Raw genomic sequence first — 18,414 nt, forward strand, 5'->3', positions numbered from 1 at the left:
AGAAACACAACTACTGAAGAGGGACCAAAAAGTAATTAGGCTGCGAAAAGACTCAGACGTTCCAATACATACGAGCAGCAGGAGATTATATGTAGAAAAACAATCATCTTTTATTTACAAACTATTTTCAGTCATCTTCGTTTTGCTTAAGATGGAGGGAAAAAAGAAAGTAATGGATACACTATCTAATTTGTGGAAATTAATTAGTCCTCAGGGTCCAAAAAGATAAACATTAGCACCCATGGTAGAGTGAAAAAAATATTTTTATTTTAAAATATTGTCTACTTAATTATTCATTATGCATAGAACTCAAAACCCCTCACTTTCGGAAACATTATTATTCACTAAATCACAAATATATGATAGCCATGACTTTTACCTAGTTTAGAATATAAAGAAACTTTTGCCCTTGGAATTTAAAGAAATATTTATTGCAACAGCGTTCCAGGCAAGCTTATTCCTAAACAAGACATCTAATCCTCTACGTGCCTACATTCACTCATGCAAAAACACTTACGCTGCTCTTGACATCTTTCAGCTTCGGAAGAATGTCTAATCCGAAACCATCCGCCTGTCCCCGAGTCTTATTTCCACCGTTCATGTAGTTGCCAAAGGCAAGAACCAAACCCAGAACCTGCATCACCCCTGGGCCATTTTGTAAAGTCTGAAAAACAGAATAAAGAGCAATTTCTCAAGTATACAACATTTTATTTGATTTATCGTAAGTTAGTGGCTGATATTCACATTATACTAAGCATTTTGGGTCCTATCCCAACTTTCTTCTTGCTCATTATTATATTTCAAGAGCAGTGTCTCCAAGTGAAAAAAAATCTAGGCCATGTCTAAGAAACAAATAAGATTATACCATGACAACGACTACAAAAGAATGTCCTTGCTATTATCCTAATTATACCTACCTCTGGGGCAACAGACATTTTTGGCATAGTTGTGGTAAGCTAAAACACAGTTATAAGTATTAATGTCCAAATTTAGATGTACCCCTGACAAATTCATACTTACTTCTCCAAAACACCAAGTTCAACCTGAATTTGCATGTCACTTCCTCTGAAAATGTGCCTTTGATAACTTCTAACAACTTTTCCAAATGATTTGCCACGACCAGAAGAAATGGTTCCATTGATTTGGGACAAATTGTTTTCAATGTTCATAATGCTAATTTCTACCAAGAATTTATTGTTTTCCGAAGAATACTGATCTTCTGTGGAACCACACAGCTGTTCCTAAATCATTTGGTTGGAATCATGAATGTTTTATTGAGGGACCCTTTCAAAGATGAAGGGAAAAAAGAAAATGCCCTGCAATTGTATTTAATTGTAAGTTTGATGTATGAGGGGACCATGAAAAGTGAAGGTTCTACTTTGACAAAAGCAGAAGGGACAAAGGTCTCCAGAGGTCTATCAGCAATGACCACATTCAGGCACCAGGCTCCCCTGTAGACCAGTGCGCCTGCCTGCGCATCTGCTTTGTTCTTGAACCTGAAACACAGTATGGTCTCTTCTGTAGGTCTGCTATGCTTTAACTTTTATGAGCACTTAGAATAAATAAAACCTTTTTTGAAATATGAACATGCCTGAACCCAATTATGTATGAGAATCCAAGCTTCAGCTCTCTGCACATCACAACCCACCTCACATAAGTTCTGCAGCAATTCCAGTTTGCGGCGAATTGAGCAAATGCTTTCTGAAAATGTGGACTGGAACAGGATGCAAAAGACTCGCTCGGAAAAGTTGGGGATGAGGGACAGCTCATAAAGAAACCTAAGGAAATAATACCAAGTTAAGGGGGGAAACAGACCCTATAAACAGATGTTCAACGTCATATCATTCATAACAGCTCTGAACAGAAGACACTGGATTTTCCAAGGGGAGGGAGCCCACCCACAGCCTGGATGCTCAGTGCAGATTTGTAAGGTGTGCTTACTGTTCGGGCTTGTCCAGAGACTTGGCATTCTCCTTGTCTTTGGAGGACCGGCCATGCTTTTCAATTTTTTCCAGTTCGTCTGACTGTGCCCTCTGGAAATCAAAAGCCAAGCTGATTTTCAAAATCAGGTCAATCGAATCTCTTAGATAATGGTGATCTTAACACAGCAAAACTATATACATTTTCATATTTCTTAGCATTTCTCTACAGTAAAGTTTGACTTCATTCATGAGGCATTAAAGTGTAAATATGCTTAACGAAAAGCAGATCATCTCGAAATCTTCCAAAAAATGTTATTGACTATCGGTGGCCTGCCAAACATTTACTTATTCAAGCATGTTTTAAAACAATATGGCCCTCTCTTGCTTTTTGGCTGTTTATAATACTCTCCAGAATGCAAGAATTTCGTTTTAAAGTGGTATTTCTTATGAAGGAATCAATTACATTTGGAAATAAGTTGATCTTAAGGTTATTATAAGATTGTTAAAGGAAAAAATACTTATTTAACTATTGCAATCACTGTTTATGACTATTTTTCCTTAGGGGAAAGAAAAATACAATTGAATTATTCAGTCATGGCACAAAAATAAAAGGTTTTGATCCTTTTCCTGAATTTTCTTTTTGATACCAAGAAGGTCCCAGGCTTCTTCTCTTCCTAAAAGTGTTTTCTTTCAAGCCTTTCTAAAATCAAGCTAAAAATGTGTCTGTCTAAATTTGATCCTTTATAGAGAGGACCTTCTGCATTTTTAACTTACGGCAGAAGGCTGAATAAACTTGAAGAATCACAAATCTACTCTTTTTTATGGAGGATTTGAAGGATTTTTATCTGTAGTCTTTACCTTTTTCACAACTCACAAACATGTTGCAAAATAATCAAATACTAACCTTTTCTAAATGCACCGACGGGTGTGAATACACTACCATAACTTGAATCACGGTCTAGTCCTCAGAACTTAAAATCCTTTCAACATTACTTTTTGTTTCAACAGAAAAGTAGTTGAACCAAGAGTTGCTGTATCAGACAGAACCTGACAGATTTCTAGAGACTCTGTATAGTTCATCTAATAAAGCTCTGTTGTGTTTTGCATTGGCTGGTTTTGAAACAGAGGTTTTCAGTTGATGAGATCGATGAAGACAAGTTCCTCAAAGGAAGCTACTCTTAACAGAGGAAGAGGATTTGAGAACAGATCTGTGGATCTTCTGTGGGTTTGATAAATTTTGCTTTTGGAATATGATAGAACAAAAGGATAAAAAGAAATAAAGGGGGTGCATTTAATGTAAATATGTTAAGCTATTCCACAACTTTAGAAACGCAGACCCTTCACTTAGAATTGCAATTACATAGTTTTTTTGAACATTCTTTAAAAATGTTTTTATTGATTTTAGAGATAGAGGAGGGGAGGGAGGGAGGGGCAGTGAGAGAAACATCATTGTGAAAGAGAAACATCAACTGGTTGCCTCCCACGCAGGCCCTGTCCAGGGATCGAACCCACAGCCTTCCGGATGAAGCTCCAACTAACTGGGCCACACTGGCCAGGGCAGTAAGCTGCCCTCCTTTTTCTTTTCTCCTTGTGGCCTGGCTCACAAATTTTAGGAGAGTAAACACCACCTCATTTACTTATAGTTACCACTCATAAGAATGGGCCCCAGATTAACATAACTTATGATATATAGTTAGTGGTCATTTTTTCATAGAAAAAAAACGAAATCAGTAATTAAATAGGAACAAAGAAGGCCTCCAAGTCAAGGGAGAAAACGGAGGTGAAAAGAGGAAGGATACTGATAACAGGACAATGTAAGGAATACTGAGAACATAATGATAGGCAGATAATGCCAACTGTTTCTCAGCATCCTTATAGTATCAGAGAGGTCCTTATAAGGTCATTTGAACTCCCAGATAGATAGCTGCGGATGCACGTAATAGAATTAGTCCTTTCAGTGGTAGGACACAAATAGGTAAATAAAGAAGGAGGTAAGCTACGCCCAGAATAGGTACATACACTTCCACGCATCTTTACCTTCATTCAACACAGCTCTCTCATGCACCCGTCACTCATCTCATATGCAGGAATACTTAGGAATATAATGGTATAACAAGTAGGTCTGAAACATAATAGGTTTTTTTAAGCAACATTAATCAAATGTGCAAGTTTCCACTATTCATCAGTACACAATGACAAACTGTTTCTATCCCATCCTCTAGACTTTCTTCTTGTAAAACACGAAGAATCAAGCAAAAGGCCATTATCGGCCGCCTTCTAAGGACACAAACTCTTATTCTCATCAGCAACCACATGTTGAATATTGTATGTTGTATGTTGAATTTGTTCCAGCCAGCAATCATCTGGATGTTGTTTGCTCTGTTTGACCTACTAAGTAAATTTAGTCTCAAATGTTCCTCTCTGGTCCACAGTTTAACGTACTCAGCAGGGTCAACCTTTTAAAAAGATGAATTTCAGGGATTCATTCACCCACACATTATAAGGTCTATTGTTTACCAGGCATCACGCCAGACACTAGGGATAAAGAGATCCATGTGAGACTTCAACCCACCATGCAACATAGTAAGTTGTTCATAACACCACTCTTATTTGCATAACCCTTGTATAGTCATCCTCTTCCATTGCTTTTTAAACCTATATGCAACTCTCTCTATATGAAGAGGATGCTAGTGATCACATCACCATATTAGTGGTGATGGGAGTCATTTGTTAAAATAGGATGATTCTTCCAAAGGCCAAAGATAAGGGCAAAGTAGCTACATGTTTACATGCCAAGCAATAAAACAAAGACATTTCCAAGCTCCAAACATTCAAATAATAAACTTTCCCTTTCCCAGTTTCACTTCCTTTCAGGTCAAACATCCCTTATAAGATTAAATCTTTTAGTTTCATTAAATACAAAGATTATTTTGGCTTCCGCTCAAGATGGTGGAGTAGGTAAAGGCTGTGTTCATGTCCTCCCATGGCCACATCAAGATTACAACTAAATCACAGAACCTCCACCAATTAGAACTTGAAGACCAGCTGAACAAAACTCATCTAACTAAGGATTTAAAGAAGAAGCCACATCAAGGCTGGTAGGTTGGGTAGTGATGCAGAATGAACAGGTTCCAAAACCATGGTGTGGCAATTAAGAATTGGGAGAGATATCTCCACTGTGCATGTCCCCTGTTGAGTGAGGGGCCCAGCCCCACCCTGGACTCCCCAGATCTGGGCACCAGAGCCAGGAACGGGAGACCCCACAACATGTGGCTGTGAAAGCCAGTGGGGATGGCATCCAAGACGGAAAGGGGGCTGCTGGAGACTAAGGCTGAGCTCTTAGAAGGCCACACACAGATTTACTCCTTCACAAACCTACTTGCTCTCAACTCTGGTGAGGGGACAGCAGCCCAAAGAGCAGGCAGGGCATACATGGGGGAACTGATTTGAGTAACTTAAGGGAAAGGGATAGAGGGACAGGGGTCAGATCACCTCTCTCCAGGGACAGAAGTGCTAGCAGATTCCACTGTTCCTCTGTGGAGGTCCCCCTCCACCCAGCCAGGCCAGCACAAGCAGGTGCCAAATGTAAGCTCTCTGTTATCCTGGCTAATGTTGTTTCCCTGGCGATTTCCTGAGACCCCACCACAATGAATTCACCCACCAGGTCCAAGCCTCTTTCAAAGGCCCCACCACACAAAACAGCAAAAAGAAAAAGAGAAAAAAATAATTTAAAGAAATGATGACAGTTTAAAAAGCCTCTGGGAACAACATCAATCATGCCAACATTTGCATCATAGGAGTACCAGAAGAGAGAGAGAGGGATTGAAAACTTAGTTTAAGAAATAATGACTGGAAATTTACCTAAGCTGCTAAAGGAGATAGGCATTCATGTCCAGGAAGAACAGAGGGTACCAAATAAAATGAACCCAAAGAGGCCCACAGCAAGATGCATCATCATTAAAATGCCAAAGGTTAAAGACAGAGAGAATCTTAAAAGCAGCAAAAGAAAAACAATTAGTTATATACAAGAGGGCTGCCTTGTCCAGCTAGTTTCTGCTACATTATCAGCTAGTTTCTAGATGGAAACGTTGCATTCCAGGCGAGAGTGTGTGAAATATTCAACATCACGAAAAGTGAATACCTACAATCAAGATTGCTCTACACAGCAAGGCTATTACTTAGAATCAAAGGAAAGACAGAATTTCTAAAACAAGAAAAAGGCAAAGGAATCCCTCACCACCAAAACAGGATTACAAGAATCCTGCTAAAGGGACTTAAGCTGGTTCCTTAAAAGATAAATAAAATTGACCATTGTTTAACCAGATTCATCAAGGAAAAAGAGCAAGAGGCCCCAAATAAGTGAAATCAGAAGTGAAAGTGACAACTGATACCACAGAAATACAAAGGATTATAAGAAAACATTACAAGCAATTATACGCCAACTAATGGGACAACCAGGAAGAAATGGATAAATTTTTAGAAATATCCAATCTACCGAGAGTGAATCAGGAAGAAGGAGAAAATCTGAACAGACTGATAACTACTCACAAAATCCAATCAGTAATCAAAAAACTCCCCACAAAGAAAAGTCCCGGGGGCAGATGCCTTCACAGGCAACCAAGTGAATGGGACAACACAGCGTGAGGCGAAAGGAAGCTCACAGTTGTGAGTACACAAAACAGAGTTTATTCTTACATTATTCACTATGTATTGTACTGCTTTCCATATACGCTGTAAACCTACTTTTACGCACCCTTCTACATTCACAAAGAATATATCCCATAGGGGCTGATTTCAAAACATATAAGGAACTCCTACAACTCAACAACAACATAGCCTGATCATCCGCTTCCCTAGCATCAACTCCAATTCCCCTATGTACTAATTTCCAGAAACAGCAATTCTCACGCCAAATGCATTGTAGTTTTTCACATCTATACCTGTGATCAAACTGCTCCATCTTCTGGGAACGCCTTCTCAACTCTCCTCTCAAACATACTGCCTTCTACCCCAGGAGGACAACTCTAAGCATTGCCTAACGATGGGGATTATCCCAGCTCCCCCAAAATCTGTATGCTCCTCGGCAGCTATCCTGTTTCTTCTTCGGAACGCTATCCTAGCACTAATCGCATGTAATTATTTAGTTACATACTTGACATTCATCATTTCATTAGGGGAAAAAAATCTGTATGTAAGGTACATTATGGATGAAACAGTGTTTACTGTGTTGGACTGGGAATTTCTTAGCTATTTTACGGGGAAATCCTTTCACGTTATGTGAAAAACAATTTAAGAGAGTCTTTTGAACATTACACATTCAAGAGTTTATGGGTGGTCTCTAAACTATTTGTGAATGCGTACTTCCTCTAATCTTGAAAAACTAGCTTTTCAGAAGATCCACTTTTTGTGGTCCATACAGTAACCTCTCACAGCCTCCAGATGGTTCCTTGCCAGGTACAACAAACTGAGCTATCTTTAAATGCAAAGGGCTGAGGGGGATTTGCAAAATAACGGCTGCGTACACATAGCAAACTGAAGTTGTATGTCTAAGGGCTGAACGGCTCTTCAGGGACCTAAAATCTTGTGTACTTGACCATATATTGGCAAACATACAAATAAACACACAAAAAAAATCAGAGCCAAATACACAAGAGATACCATCTGGAATCATTCAACTTCCTAAAATAAATTTGATAGGAGTTTTACATCCTTAAAAGAATGGACTATTCCTTTAATAACTTCATTGCACATTAAATTTTAGTTGTTGCAACCATGGGCATCAAGGGGGGAAGGTGACGATCGTCTCAAGGGTCAAAAACATCAAATGCTATTTACTCTTCAGGCATAATTTCAAGTCACAACCCACCTTTAGTAAAAACCAAGGCTCTTAGCATGTACTTATAACAATGATCAATATTTACTACCCCTGAAAAATCTCGACCTAATCTGACCATGCACAGGCCAAACCTGAAAGTCTTCTGTATGAGCTATAATATCCCTAGCTGTAAGTACATTCCTCTAGTATCAGCAGAATATAGGGCTTTCAAGGAGGTAGAGTGAACGTTTATGGTGCCAGGATGGAATAATTTACCATGGTTGCTAGGCAACCGCACCATCTCTCCAGGGCTTGCCTGCCATCATGGAAAATTACTGGGAACTGTTTAGTGCACATGTAACAGAAGACACTGTCCTCCCAGGAGAGCTGAGTAGTTAGTTAGTTACTAAAGAGAAACTGTGCAAAAATACTCGCTGTACTCCACTAAGCTAAACGGTGTGTTAATGAAATAAGGGGCAGGTCACAGAAGAATATAAAAAAATGGCTCGTAAGGACAGACTGGGTGCTAATTCACGACTCAACACCACACACAAGGATGTGCAATTCATGTTCTTTTGAGGGGAGACCTCCTCTGGGATTAAAAGAAACTGCATTAAAAGGAGAAGCGAACAAGTGTTTTCATTATCCAACCAAGTTTCCATTTAGAACTAAAATACAAGAAAAAACAGCAGCAAGAATCAAGGCTAGAGTTAAGCCAACATAAAAATCATTCCAAAACCAATTTTTCTCTATTGAGATCTTATTCTCCTACTTTATAAATAATTTGAGGACAGCGATAATAGCAGATCTTTTTTCTTTCTCCCCTCCTCTCTTTCCAAACAGTAGAAATCTTGGATATCTCTTAGGTTCAGGTCAATGGATATTAAAGACAGGCTTGTGATTTTCAGTAGGTCAGTAGTTGGACCAGAATTTCTCAGGGAAGTGTGAAATCTGGCACAGGCATCTCTCCATGTGTGGACCCGGAGAATGAATGGGCCTGTTAAGAAAGGCTCCTGGAGGCTAACCGGGCTCGAGTTTATAAACAGAGTCGAGTAGTCCTTGCTAAACAGGGGCCTCTCGTGGTCTCTGTGCTTCAGGGACAAGCAGTCCTGTGCTCCCTCTGGCTGAGTCAACCCTTATAAGAGAGTTCCTAGGATCTTTTATCAACTGACAGGACTAAGACTAACCCTGTCCATGTGGAATTATTCAAGTACATCCTCATTTGCATCTTCATTGACCAATCAGAGTGGCTCCATCGTGACCAATAAGAACAGTGGTTTTGGGGTGAGTCAAATTGAGAGAATTTGGTGACCTCATTTGCATGAAAACAGACCAATCAAGAACTGGGGACAAGAACTCTTCCCTATGTATTCCCGGTTTCACCTCCATTTCCCTGGAGCGCGCCTTCCGTTTCTGTGGAAGACTGCGCTTCCCCAGCCTGAGCCGGAACACCATTGCGGCACTGAGCTGCCTCGCCAATGCCAGCGGTGACACCGAAATGGCCTCATACGTGCCCCCTGGCCTGGACTCTCCACAGCCGTGATGTTGCATCATAGCGCTCACTATCCAGCCATCTCACAGCTACGCTGCCTCACGGTTAAGCTGTTCCACAGCTGAGATCTTCCACAACCGAGCTGTTTGCACTGAGTCAAGTCTCTCTACCCTCACACACCCCAAACCCAGGGCTCCTTCTGGTGCTGATCGGTGGTGACAGCCTGCAGTTGACACAGTCCATAAGCCTTTGTGCCCCCAGCTACAGATGGACGCCCCATCTCCCCCGCCCCAAACGCCTCAGCTTCGTGGTCTTTTTAGACCATGAAGAAACCTGAAGAACACCTCAGACCATGGTCTTCATGGTCTTCATGGATGGGATTTAAAGGCCCTTCTATTTTGTGTTTGACTATTATTTAGTTAAAAGTTAGCACTTGAATTCTTACATAATAATTAATTATGTATGCATCTTTTAGCTGCCCAACAAAAGTATTTTCTCCTTCTGGGAGCAGGGGGTGGGAACCAGTGCATTGTCTAGATGTGTACTATGTACAAAAACATAAGTTGGAAAAGAAAACATAAGCATGAAGTATTTCTCGAGGTATTAATATAGACTATAATTTTATACATTATTTTTACTATTTAGTTAAATATTAAATACTATATCTTAATACACATGGGATTTCCAGAAATGGAGTCACCAGACATATCTTTAAAAAAACATATATCAACTTTAGCAAGTGTTTGGTATTTTGGAAAATTCTATTAAGCCACTTTTAGCTACTGTAGTGCATCTCAAGGTGATTATAATAAAAGGACAAGTGTCTGCTTCATTGTATCTTCTGGCTCAATCATTTCTAAGCATTTACATAACTAAATGGATAATATAATATTATATATCACTTTGTGATTTCAACTTTATACTATGCTGCAGACACTATATGATTTAAGTTATATATGTAGATTGAATTACCCATCAATTTCTTTTCAGGATGGTAAAGAAAACCTCGTAAGTATCTGTTAGAATAAGGAAGCACTGGATGCACAGGACTGAAAATTCATGGCCTGGTCTGACGGGCACACCTTCAGGATGTCTCATCCAAATGCAGACAGCTCACTTAGTAAGGAGACTCCAAAAGGAAAGGTTAGGCAGTAACAAAGGGAGTCTAAAGAGCCTAAAAAGCAAATGCTGCAATGTTAAATGACATAATACATTTCAGGGGTTCATTTCTGTATTGGATCAAGCAATTTAAAACAAGACGAATGGCTGGCTGGGGGCAAGGGGTCAGGAGCAGGAAGAGGCGCTGAAGAGTTTTCAATACATTCTCCCTCTGAGTCTCCTTCCTCCGCAGATAAGAAAGACAGTAAGTAATCTCAATTTGCAAATAGGTACATGCTGGGGAAAAGTTAACTCAAGCTGCTCAACGACTGCACTCAGCTCAGGGTAACGGATTCTGGAATGTACAGTCAGACACTTGGCTTTCTGACACAATGATAGGAAAGCCTGAGTCCTTAGTTCAAATGTAAAAGTAACAACTGGTCCTCAGATTTAACTTTGTGAAACATCGGATCACAGTTACTCTTTTGTCCTCAAAACACATGCCATCATTAAAGTGATGGTGATGGAAGGAGACTTGACTCTCGGTGGTGAACACACAGTACAGTGTATGGATGATGTATTATAGAGCTGTATGTCTGAAACCTCTATAATTTTATTAACCAATGTCACCCCAATAAATAAAAAAAATAATTATCAAAACCCTGATATTTTAAAAGGTATTCTACTCAAGAGAATTTGTCCAGGCTAGTGTTATATACCATAAATAACTGTTTGCATTCATTTGGTAAATATTTTTTGTGCTGCTTACTACATCCCAAGGCAATACAACACTAAGGAAAAAAAGAACTTTTGTATTACTGGAAAAGACAAGAATAAAGAACAGCGTGTATGCATGGAATATCTCGGCTGAATGCTCTAAAGGTAAGGTCTTTAAGCATCTGTAACAGGAGAATTCAGGCCAGAGAAGAATTCCTAAGGAAGGAGGGAATGAGAACTAGAGGTTCGGTAATGTTTACGAGGAGGAGATGGTAAGTAGAAATTTCCTGTCTGAAAGAACAGCTTTTGTCAGTGCTCCTGTTCCAGGGGTGGGATCTAGGAGATTTGGAGAAACAGAGAGGCCAGGTGGCCGGAGGGCAAACAGCTGAGAGCTTGCTGCAAGATGGCGTAGCGGAGAGTCCATAGTTTCGCACGGCCAGACCATGCAAAACGAAAAACAAATGTGAAAAACAAGTGCTCACAGAACCTACCTGCCCACAGGAAATAGCCTTCAACTGCACAAGCCAATGGGGAACATAGAAACATGAACGGTTCTCCAATAAGTCGACCTTTTGAATATCACCAAATTACCATCTCATATCAAAACAAGATGAAAAATGTATATGAACAATCATGTGGTATGTATTTCCTCCTATTTCCACTGCAACAGTGTTAATCCTTTTAACTTTCATTTTTCAGGAATGCACTGAAGATAGCTGGTTTATCTAAAAGGAGCAGAGCTGTGAGAATCAGTCAGTGGTTTTATGACTTGGCAGGCAGCATCACATCCTAGATGTACAAGAAAGAAATATAATTTCTGGTTTTCATTAAGGCCATGGAGTCAATCTGTAAGTGATTCAAGATCTAAAGCTTTTCATTTTTAATTCTGAAATTCACCTTAAGCACATTTAGAGTTGAAAATAAGCTTATTTGCAGGGATTCCACGGACCAATTCAATAAAACAATGAGACAGGAAGTGTGATCCTTTTAAAACAGCTACGTGGAGAAAAGTCAATACTCTTCTCACATTTGCTCGAAGAAGCTAATCACTAAATGCTGCTTAAAATCCGAATCAATGAAATACCTCTAGGAAGTTATGGGAACACAGATGGTTAATCCAATTCATTTTCCTTAATGTAATACGGTACGCACTTGTGAGGGTGCTATCGTGTGACATGAGTCCTATCTTTCTCCCGGATTAAAGTTTATGGTACCTCAACTACATGCTAAGTAAAGGTTACTAAAACTATAAAGGGTGCCTGTGAAATCCAATGCTGAGAGGTGTAAATTTAAACCTCTCATTCTTTCAACCCTACCTGGTTTTTTTTCCCTTTTTCTAATTGGATTAGAGCTGTTTAATTCCAAAGGGGTGTAGAATTTTTTCCCCCCTTACAATCCTTTAAAAAAAAATTTTTTCTTCAACTGAATTTCTAATAGGATTCCCTTCCAGGGTTTAGTTTTATTTTAATATTTAAGATATTTTTGTTTATTGAATATAAAAATAAGGGAAGAATTGAACTATTATCTGAAAAACACAACTCAACTAATTGTTATACATGGTTATTTTTACAGACATATTTTTGACTTGATGTTAATCATTCATCACACTAAAAAAAAATAGGAATTGACCTCAACTACCCCCCCATTCCCCAGCCCATCACCTCCCACCCACTTACAAACTCACTGTGCCCTGTGTAAAGAGTATCTATATATTAAAAATCAGAAGCAAAAGATCTATTTAATCAACTATTGCATATGTTATATACTACTTATAAAGAGCCTCTACTATCTGAACTCAATAGTAGTCCACAACCTTGAAGAAACTATAACGTTTGGGGTTTTGAAAACTTAGAAGTTTGTACTGTACTTAGTAACTATGTAGTTTCACTAGCTTTTGATTCCTCAGTAAACAGGAATTAGGCCCTGAGGATTGCGCGTTTTGAAATTAGGGTGTGTTTAGATTTGGAGACTGCCCAAAATTCATTCACATCTAGAAGAGAAAGCTCCCTGCCAAACATATGCAATTAGGGGAGAAAAAAAAAAGATTATATTCTAAATAAGGTCTGTATAACAAATACTTCCATCTGTTTCACAGAGATCAAATACAACTACTTTAAAACAGGCCAATGATATTTAAGCATCTGGCAAAAAAAGAAAGCACGCATTTATGGGAAAGGTTTCAGGTTAGTTGTGTTGTTTGTCCTGAAGGAGAAGTGGTGGAATGCTAAATAGATCATTCCTCATATATTCATAACAAAGACCTGAGTTTGAACATTAAACTCCAGTTTACTTTTTCTAGATAAAATTTTCTAGATACAATTTACACGTTCCCTCAAATACCGTTATGAAACGAGGAAGGCAAAATTAGGATTCCACTCCTATACCTTTCAAACACCACTTCAGGCCTGCAATTAGTAACTATAGTTATGCCAACACAATAAAGTTTGAAACATTTCCAAGGAGAAATCAAGCCAAGTCCAAGCACGTACATGTCACCTTTTCCTTCTGGAGATACCTTCACAGGAGCAAGACTCCCATGATACGGGGTGACAAGTTGCCCATGAATTCCATGCCAAATAAAAGCAAACCTCCCCACTCCTCTACCTTCCTTATGGTCTGAGCTAGTTACTGACTCTCAGCACCCAATTTACCCCACTGAACCCTCTGGGAAGTAGGAATGGACGGGCTCTTGAATTTCTTCCTTTACAGGGAATGCAATGGAAGGTTCTGCCAGTAGGAGGTGCTGGAGGGACACTGAAAGAGCAAGGGGGCTCTGCACCCTGATTGTGGTGTGCAATAATTTGCCTCTTCTTCCTCCTGCTACAGTTGCTCAGAAGTGTGGCTGTGTGAGGACATCTGTGGGTCCTCTGTCCCAGCCACAGCCATAGTAGTACCCCCAGAGTGTGCAGAACCTCACGGCAGCCTTGAAGTCCTAGCCTAGGCCCAGTGACTTCTACATTCCTTACATGGACACTGTGGGCTCTACACCTGCACCAGTCATGGCTCATCTGTGGCTTGTTTTCTGGTCACTGTCCACATGGTCACTCTGTACGGTGGGCTTCACACTCCATGCAGCACCGTGAGCCCCGCAGGCTGTGGCACACCTGCTGCCCAGAAGTTTGTTTTCTGCTACTAAAGGACTGGACACGGGCTGTGGCCCTGGCAAGCCAGTGGGCTGCAGCCACACCTTCTCCAGGAAGAGCGGCAGAGCGGCCTTAGGGACTCTTTCCCTTAGCAGCCCTCTTCCAAGTTTATCCTTCCTCCCTTAGTGTCCCTCAGCCTTGGGGTACCAGTTAGCTATCTTCACATCCTTGCACCTTCCGTCACAGAGAAGTCACTCATTGTAATAGACCTCCCTGTCTACATTATTCTGTAGTTCCTGTCCCCCAACTGGAACCAGATAAACCAGAGCCTCCTAATAACACTTGGAGAACCACATCTCACTTTCTTCCTTGAGCCTACGAAGCTCCTATTTCCACACAGTGATTGAATGAGTGAATACCTTGAACCGAACTTGACCAAGGCCGATTTTTCCCATCACTTCCACATACCAGTTAATGGTGCCCTGCTGTTCCCATTGCTCTGGCCAAAGGGATCACCCTCAATTGTTTTCTCACAGTGCATAGGCAAACAATTTGCAAATTCTACTGACCTATTATACAAACTATTTCCCCGAATCCTCTCTCCAGCTCCACTGCTTCTACTATGGCCCAAGCCATTGTCATTTCTCACTCCCAGCCATCTCTGACGGTCCACCTTGCCTGTCCATGATCTAGTCTTCAGTGGTCAAAGCTTTCCTTCTAAAACATGAATCCTCTGATCCAAGCCCTGTGTTAACTTCCCATTTTACTCAGAGTTGGTCAAAATCTTACAAATGCTTAAAGGCTCCAGCAGGGCTGGTCCCTTCCATAGATGTGCGATTACATGTCCCCCCTTGCACCGTTTCCTTTGGGCCCCCCTGCTGTTCCTCAAATACCTCAGGCAGGATGTCATCTGTGAGGTGTCCACATGGAGTTGTGTCCTCATTCCTGCAATTCATACTGAAAATGCCATCTTTTAAATAACATGAAAAAATTCTGTTATTGCCCATCACATTGGGTAATCGCCATTTTCCTCAAATAGATTTTTCTCTTGTGTAGCACAGAATAGTTTAAAATATGTAAATGGGTCTGTTCTAGAAAATGCTGTGTAAGGACTTTAAATTATAATGAATTATTATAACAATGGTTCATATACAATTATTATATTAAGTGACCTACTATACTTGGATGACATTTTCATGTAATAATTCTTATGCTAAGAACTATAGGTGGGAAAATACACATAAAAGAGCTATATACTCAATAATTTTGTAAAAAGTAAAACAGCAACAATATTAAGTTATAAGTGTATAACAGATACTTTCCTTGGCATTATATAATACACGTCTTTCTAAAAGTCTGAGTTTATTTGAACTGCACCAATGGTAACACTCTCTAAACTATATTATACTACTGTGGTCACTACATTAATAATTTAATGAAGAAAGCATTCAGTTGAAAATGCCTCCCCATCTGATAATCACCATTTAATTAAGCATATATGATAACTCTGAGAGCTTTTAACTGTTCAAGTTTAACTCAGAGCAAAAACTATAATCAACAAAACTGTCCTTCAAAAATAAAGGAGCAATAAAAACTTCCCTAGAGAGACAAAAGCTGAGTGAGTTTCTCATCACTTGAAATGTCTTACAGAAATACTAAAGGTATTTCAACTTCTAATGAAAAGATACCAAACAATAACATATCACATGAAAAAGTATAAAACTCACTGGTAAAGACAAATACCTAAGCAAATAGAGAATATTGCAGCACAGAAACAGAGGTAGGAAAATTACCTTTCATTCTCGTATAAAAGTCAAAGCATTAGAAATACAAAATACAATAATTAATGATACACAAAAGAAAATGAGAAAAGAATGATAGTATATGAATACCTTCCACAACCCCCTAAGAAACAAACAATGAAACATCAAAAGAGACAGAGAGAAAAAGATAAAACTACAAGACAGACAGAAAAGAGTTTTATGAATGGCAATAAATACTTTCCTACCTATAAATTACTTTAAGTAAATGACAAACTCACCAATCCAAAGGCATGGAGTGGCTAAATGGCCTTAAAACAACAACAGCAAGATTTATTTGTATGCTGTGTACAAGAGGCCAGCCTTTAGTTGTAAAGATAGACGTGGACTGAAAGTAAGTGAATGCAAAAAGGCATTCGGTTCCCTGCGAACAGTAACCAAGAGTGCAGAGGCAGTTACAACTGGATCAGACAAAACAGACTTTAAGTCCAAAACTATCGGTAAGAGACAAAGAAGGTCATCAGATAATGATAAAAGTGGATTCATTAGTAAGAGAAAACATGTACACTCAATATCAGAGCACCTAAATATATAAAGCAAACACTGACAACTCTGCAGGGAAAGGAAGACAGAAATGCAACACAGTCATGTGCCAAGAAAATGGTAGGGATATGTTCTGAGAAATGCATCATTAGGTGGTTTTCTCATTGTGCAATTACTGAGTGCCCTTACACAAACCTGGATGGTACAGCTTACCACACACCTAGACAGTGTGTATGATCCAGCCTGTTGCTCCTGGACTACAAAGGCCCGTGCAGCATGTTACTAAGTCTAGCACAAGAAAAACAATGCAACCAAGAGACACGGTGAACACAAGATGCTTGAGGCTGCTGTTGGGATAACACAATGTGCTGTTCTACAGCATTTTTTTTTAAATCAGAAAGCGTACACTCTATGAGAACAATGAAAATATAGTAAATACACAAATCATCAACGTAGACATTGATTATCACTATCAAGTGCACTGGACTGCACAATTGGCAGTGCAATAGGTTTGTTTACACAAGCATCGCCACAAACATGGGACAATGTGCTGTGCTACAAAGTTATGACATCACTAAGTGACAGAAATTTTTCAGCTCCATTAGAATCTTATGGGACGACCACTGTAGTATGAGCTCAGGTGTTTACCAAAATGCCATTATGCAGCACATAACAGTAGGAGACTTCTACAGCCCATTTTTAATAATAAATTGATTGAGCAGACATAAAATCAACAAAGAAAGAAACCATGGACATGATTGACACTGTAAATCAAATGGACTAAACAAACAAATACAGAATCTTCAACCCAACAACAATAAAGTAAATATTTGTCTCAAGCACATGCAAAATATTCTCCAGGATAGGTCACATGTTAGGGTTCACAAATTAAGTTTTTACAAATTGAAAAAAAATAAAATCCTACCAGGTATCTCTGTCAATGAAATTACATGAAACTAGAAATCAATAGCTAAAGGTGAACTGAAAATTTCACAAATAGGTGGGAATTAAGCAACACACTTTTGAATAACCGATGGGTCAAAGAAAAATCAGAAGTTAGCAAACAGAAGCACAGTAACAAAAATTAGAACAGAAATAAATAAAATAGAATAGAAAAACAAAAGGAAAAAATCAATAAAACTAAAAGTTTGTTTTTAAAAATAAAATTGATAACCCTTAGAATAATGAAGAGAAAATGTACAAATAAATACAATCAGAAATGAAAGAGACATAACTAATGCCACAAAATAAAGAAGATTGTAAGAGACAATGACAAAAAATTATAAGCCAACAAAATGCATAACTTATAAAAAAGGATAAATTCTTAGTAACATGTAACCTACTAAGACTAAATCAAAAAGAAAAAAATCTGAACATACCTGTAATGACTAAGAAGAATGAATGAGTCATCAAAAACCTCCCAACAAATAAAAAGCCAGGACCAGATGGCCTTACTGGCAAATTCTACCAAACATTTAAAACAGAATTAACGCCAATCCTTCTCAAATTCTTCCAAGAACCTGAAGAGGAAGAAGTACTTCCAAACACATTTTATGAGGCCAGCATTACCCTAATACGAAAGCCAGACAAAGATACTACAAGGAAGGAAACCTACAGGCCAATATTCCTGATAAGCATTAGATGTCAAAATCTTCAACAGAATACTAGCACACTGAATTCAAATGGATTTAAATCTGGGGTACAAGGATAGATCAATATATAAAAATCAATTAATGTGATGCATCTCATTAACAAAATGAAGGATAAAATCATGTGTCATCACAACCACTTGATAAAATTCAATGCCCCTTCATGATAAAAACTCTCAATAAACTAGCAACAGAGGGAAATTAGTCAATATAACAAAGGCCATACATGACAAGTCCACAGCAAATACACTCAATGGTGAAACACTGAAAGCTTTTACACTAAAATCAGGAACAAGGTAATGACGCCACTCTTAACACTTCTGTCCATTACAGTA

General features: G+C 39.0%; 1 protein-coding gene across 1 annotated transcript in view; it reads right to left on the reverse strand.

Annotated features, from left to right (window-relative positions):
- FMN2 (formin 2) overlaps positions 1-18,414 on the reverse strand; it is a 272,539-nt gene that overhangs the window by 105,419 nt on the left and 148,706 nt on the right. Inside the window, exons 9-11 of the mRNA XM_037069426.1 lie at positions 1,942-2,033; positions 1,649-1,778; positions 518-664 (exon numbers count right to left, since the gene is read on the reverse strand). Coding sequence (XP_036925321.1) covers positions 518-664; positions 1,649-1,778; positions 1,942-2,033 — 369 coding nt within the window. The remainder of the gene's footprint in view (positions 1-517; positions 665-1,648; positions 1,779-1,941; positions 2,034-18,414) is intronic.

Source organism: Sturnira hondurensis, unplaced genomic scaffold, assembly GCF_014824575.4.
Source record: "Sturnira hondurensis isolate 20B ecotype Veracruz unplaced genomic scaffold, ASM1482457v3 Scaffold0018525, whole genome shotgun sequence".
In the NCBI taxonomy this organism is placed as follows: Eukaryota; Metazoa; Chordata; class Mammalia; order Chiroptera; family Phyllostomidae; genus Sturnira; species Sturnira hondurensis.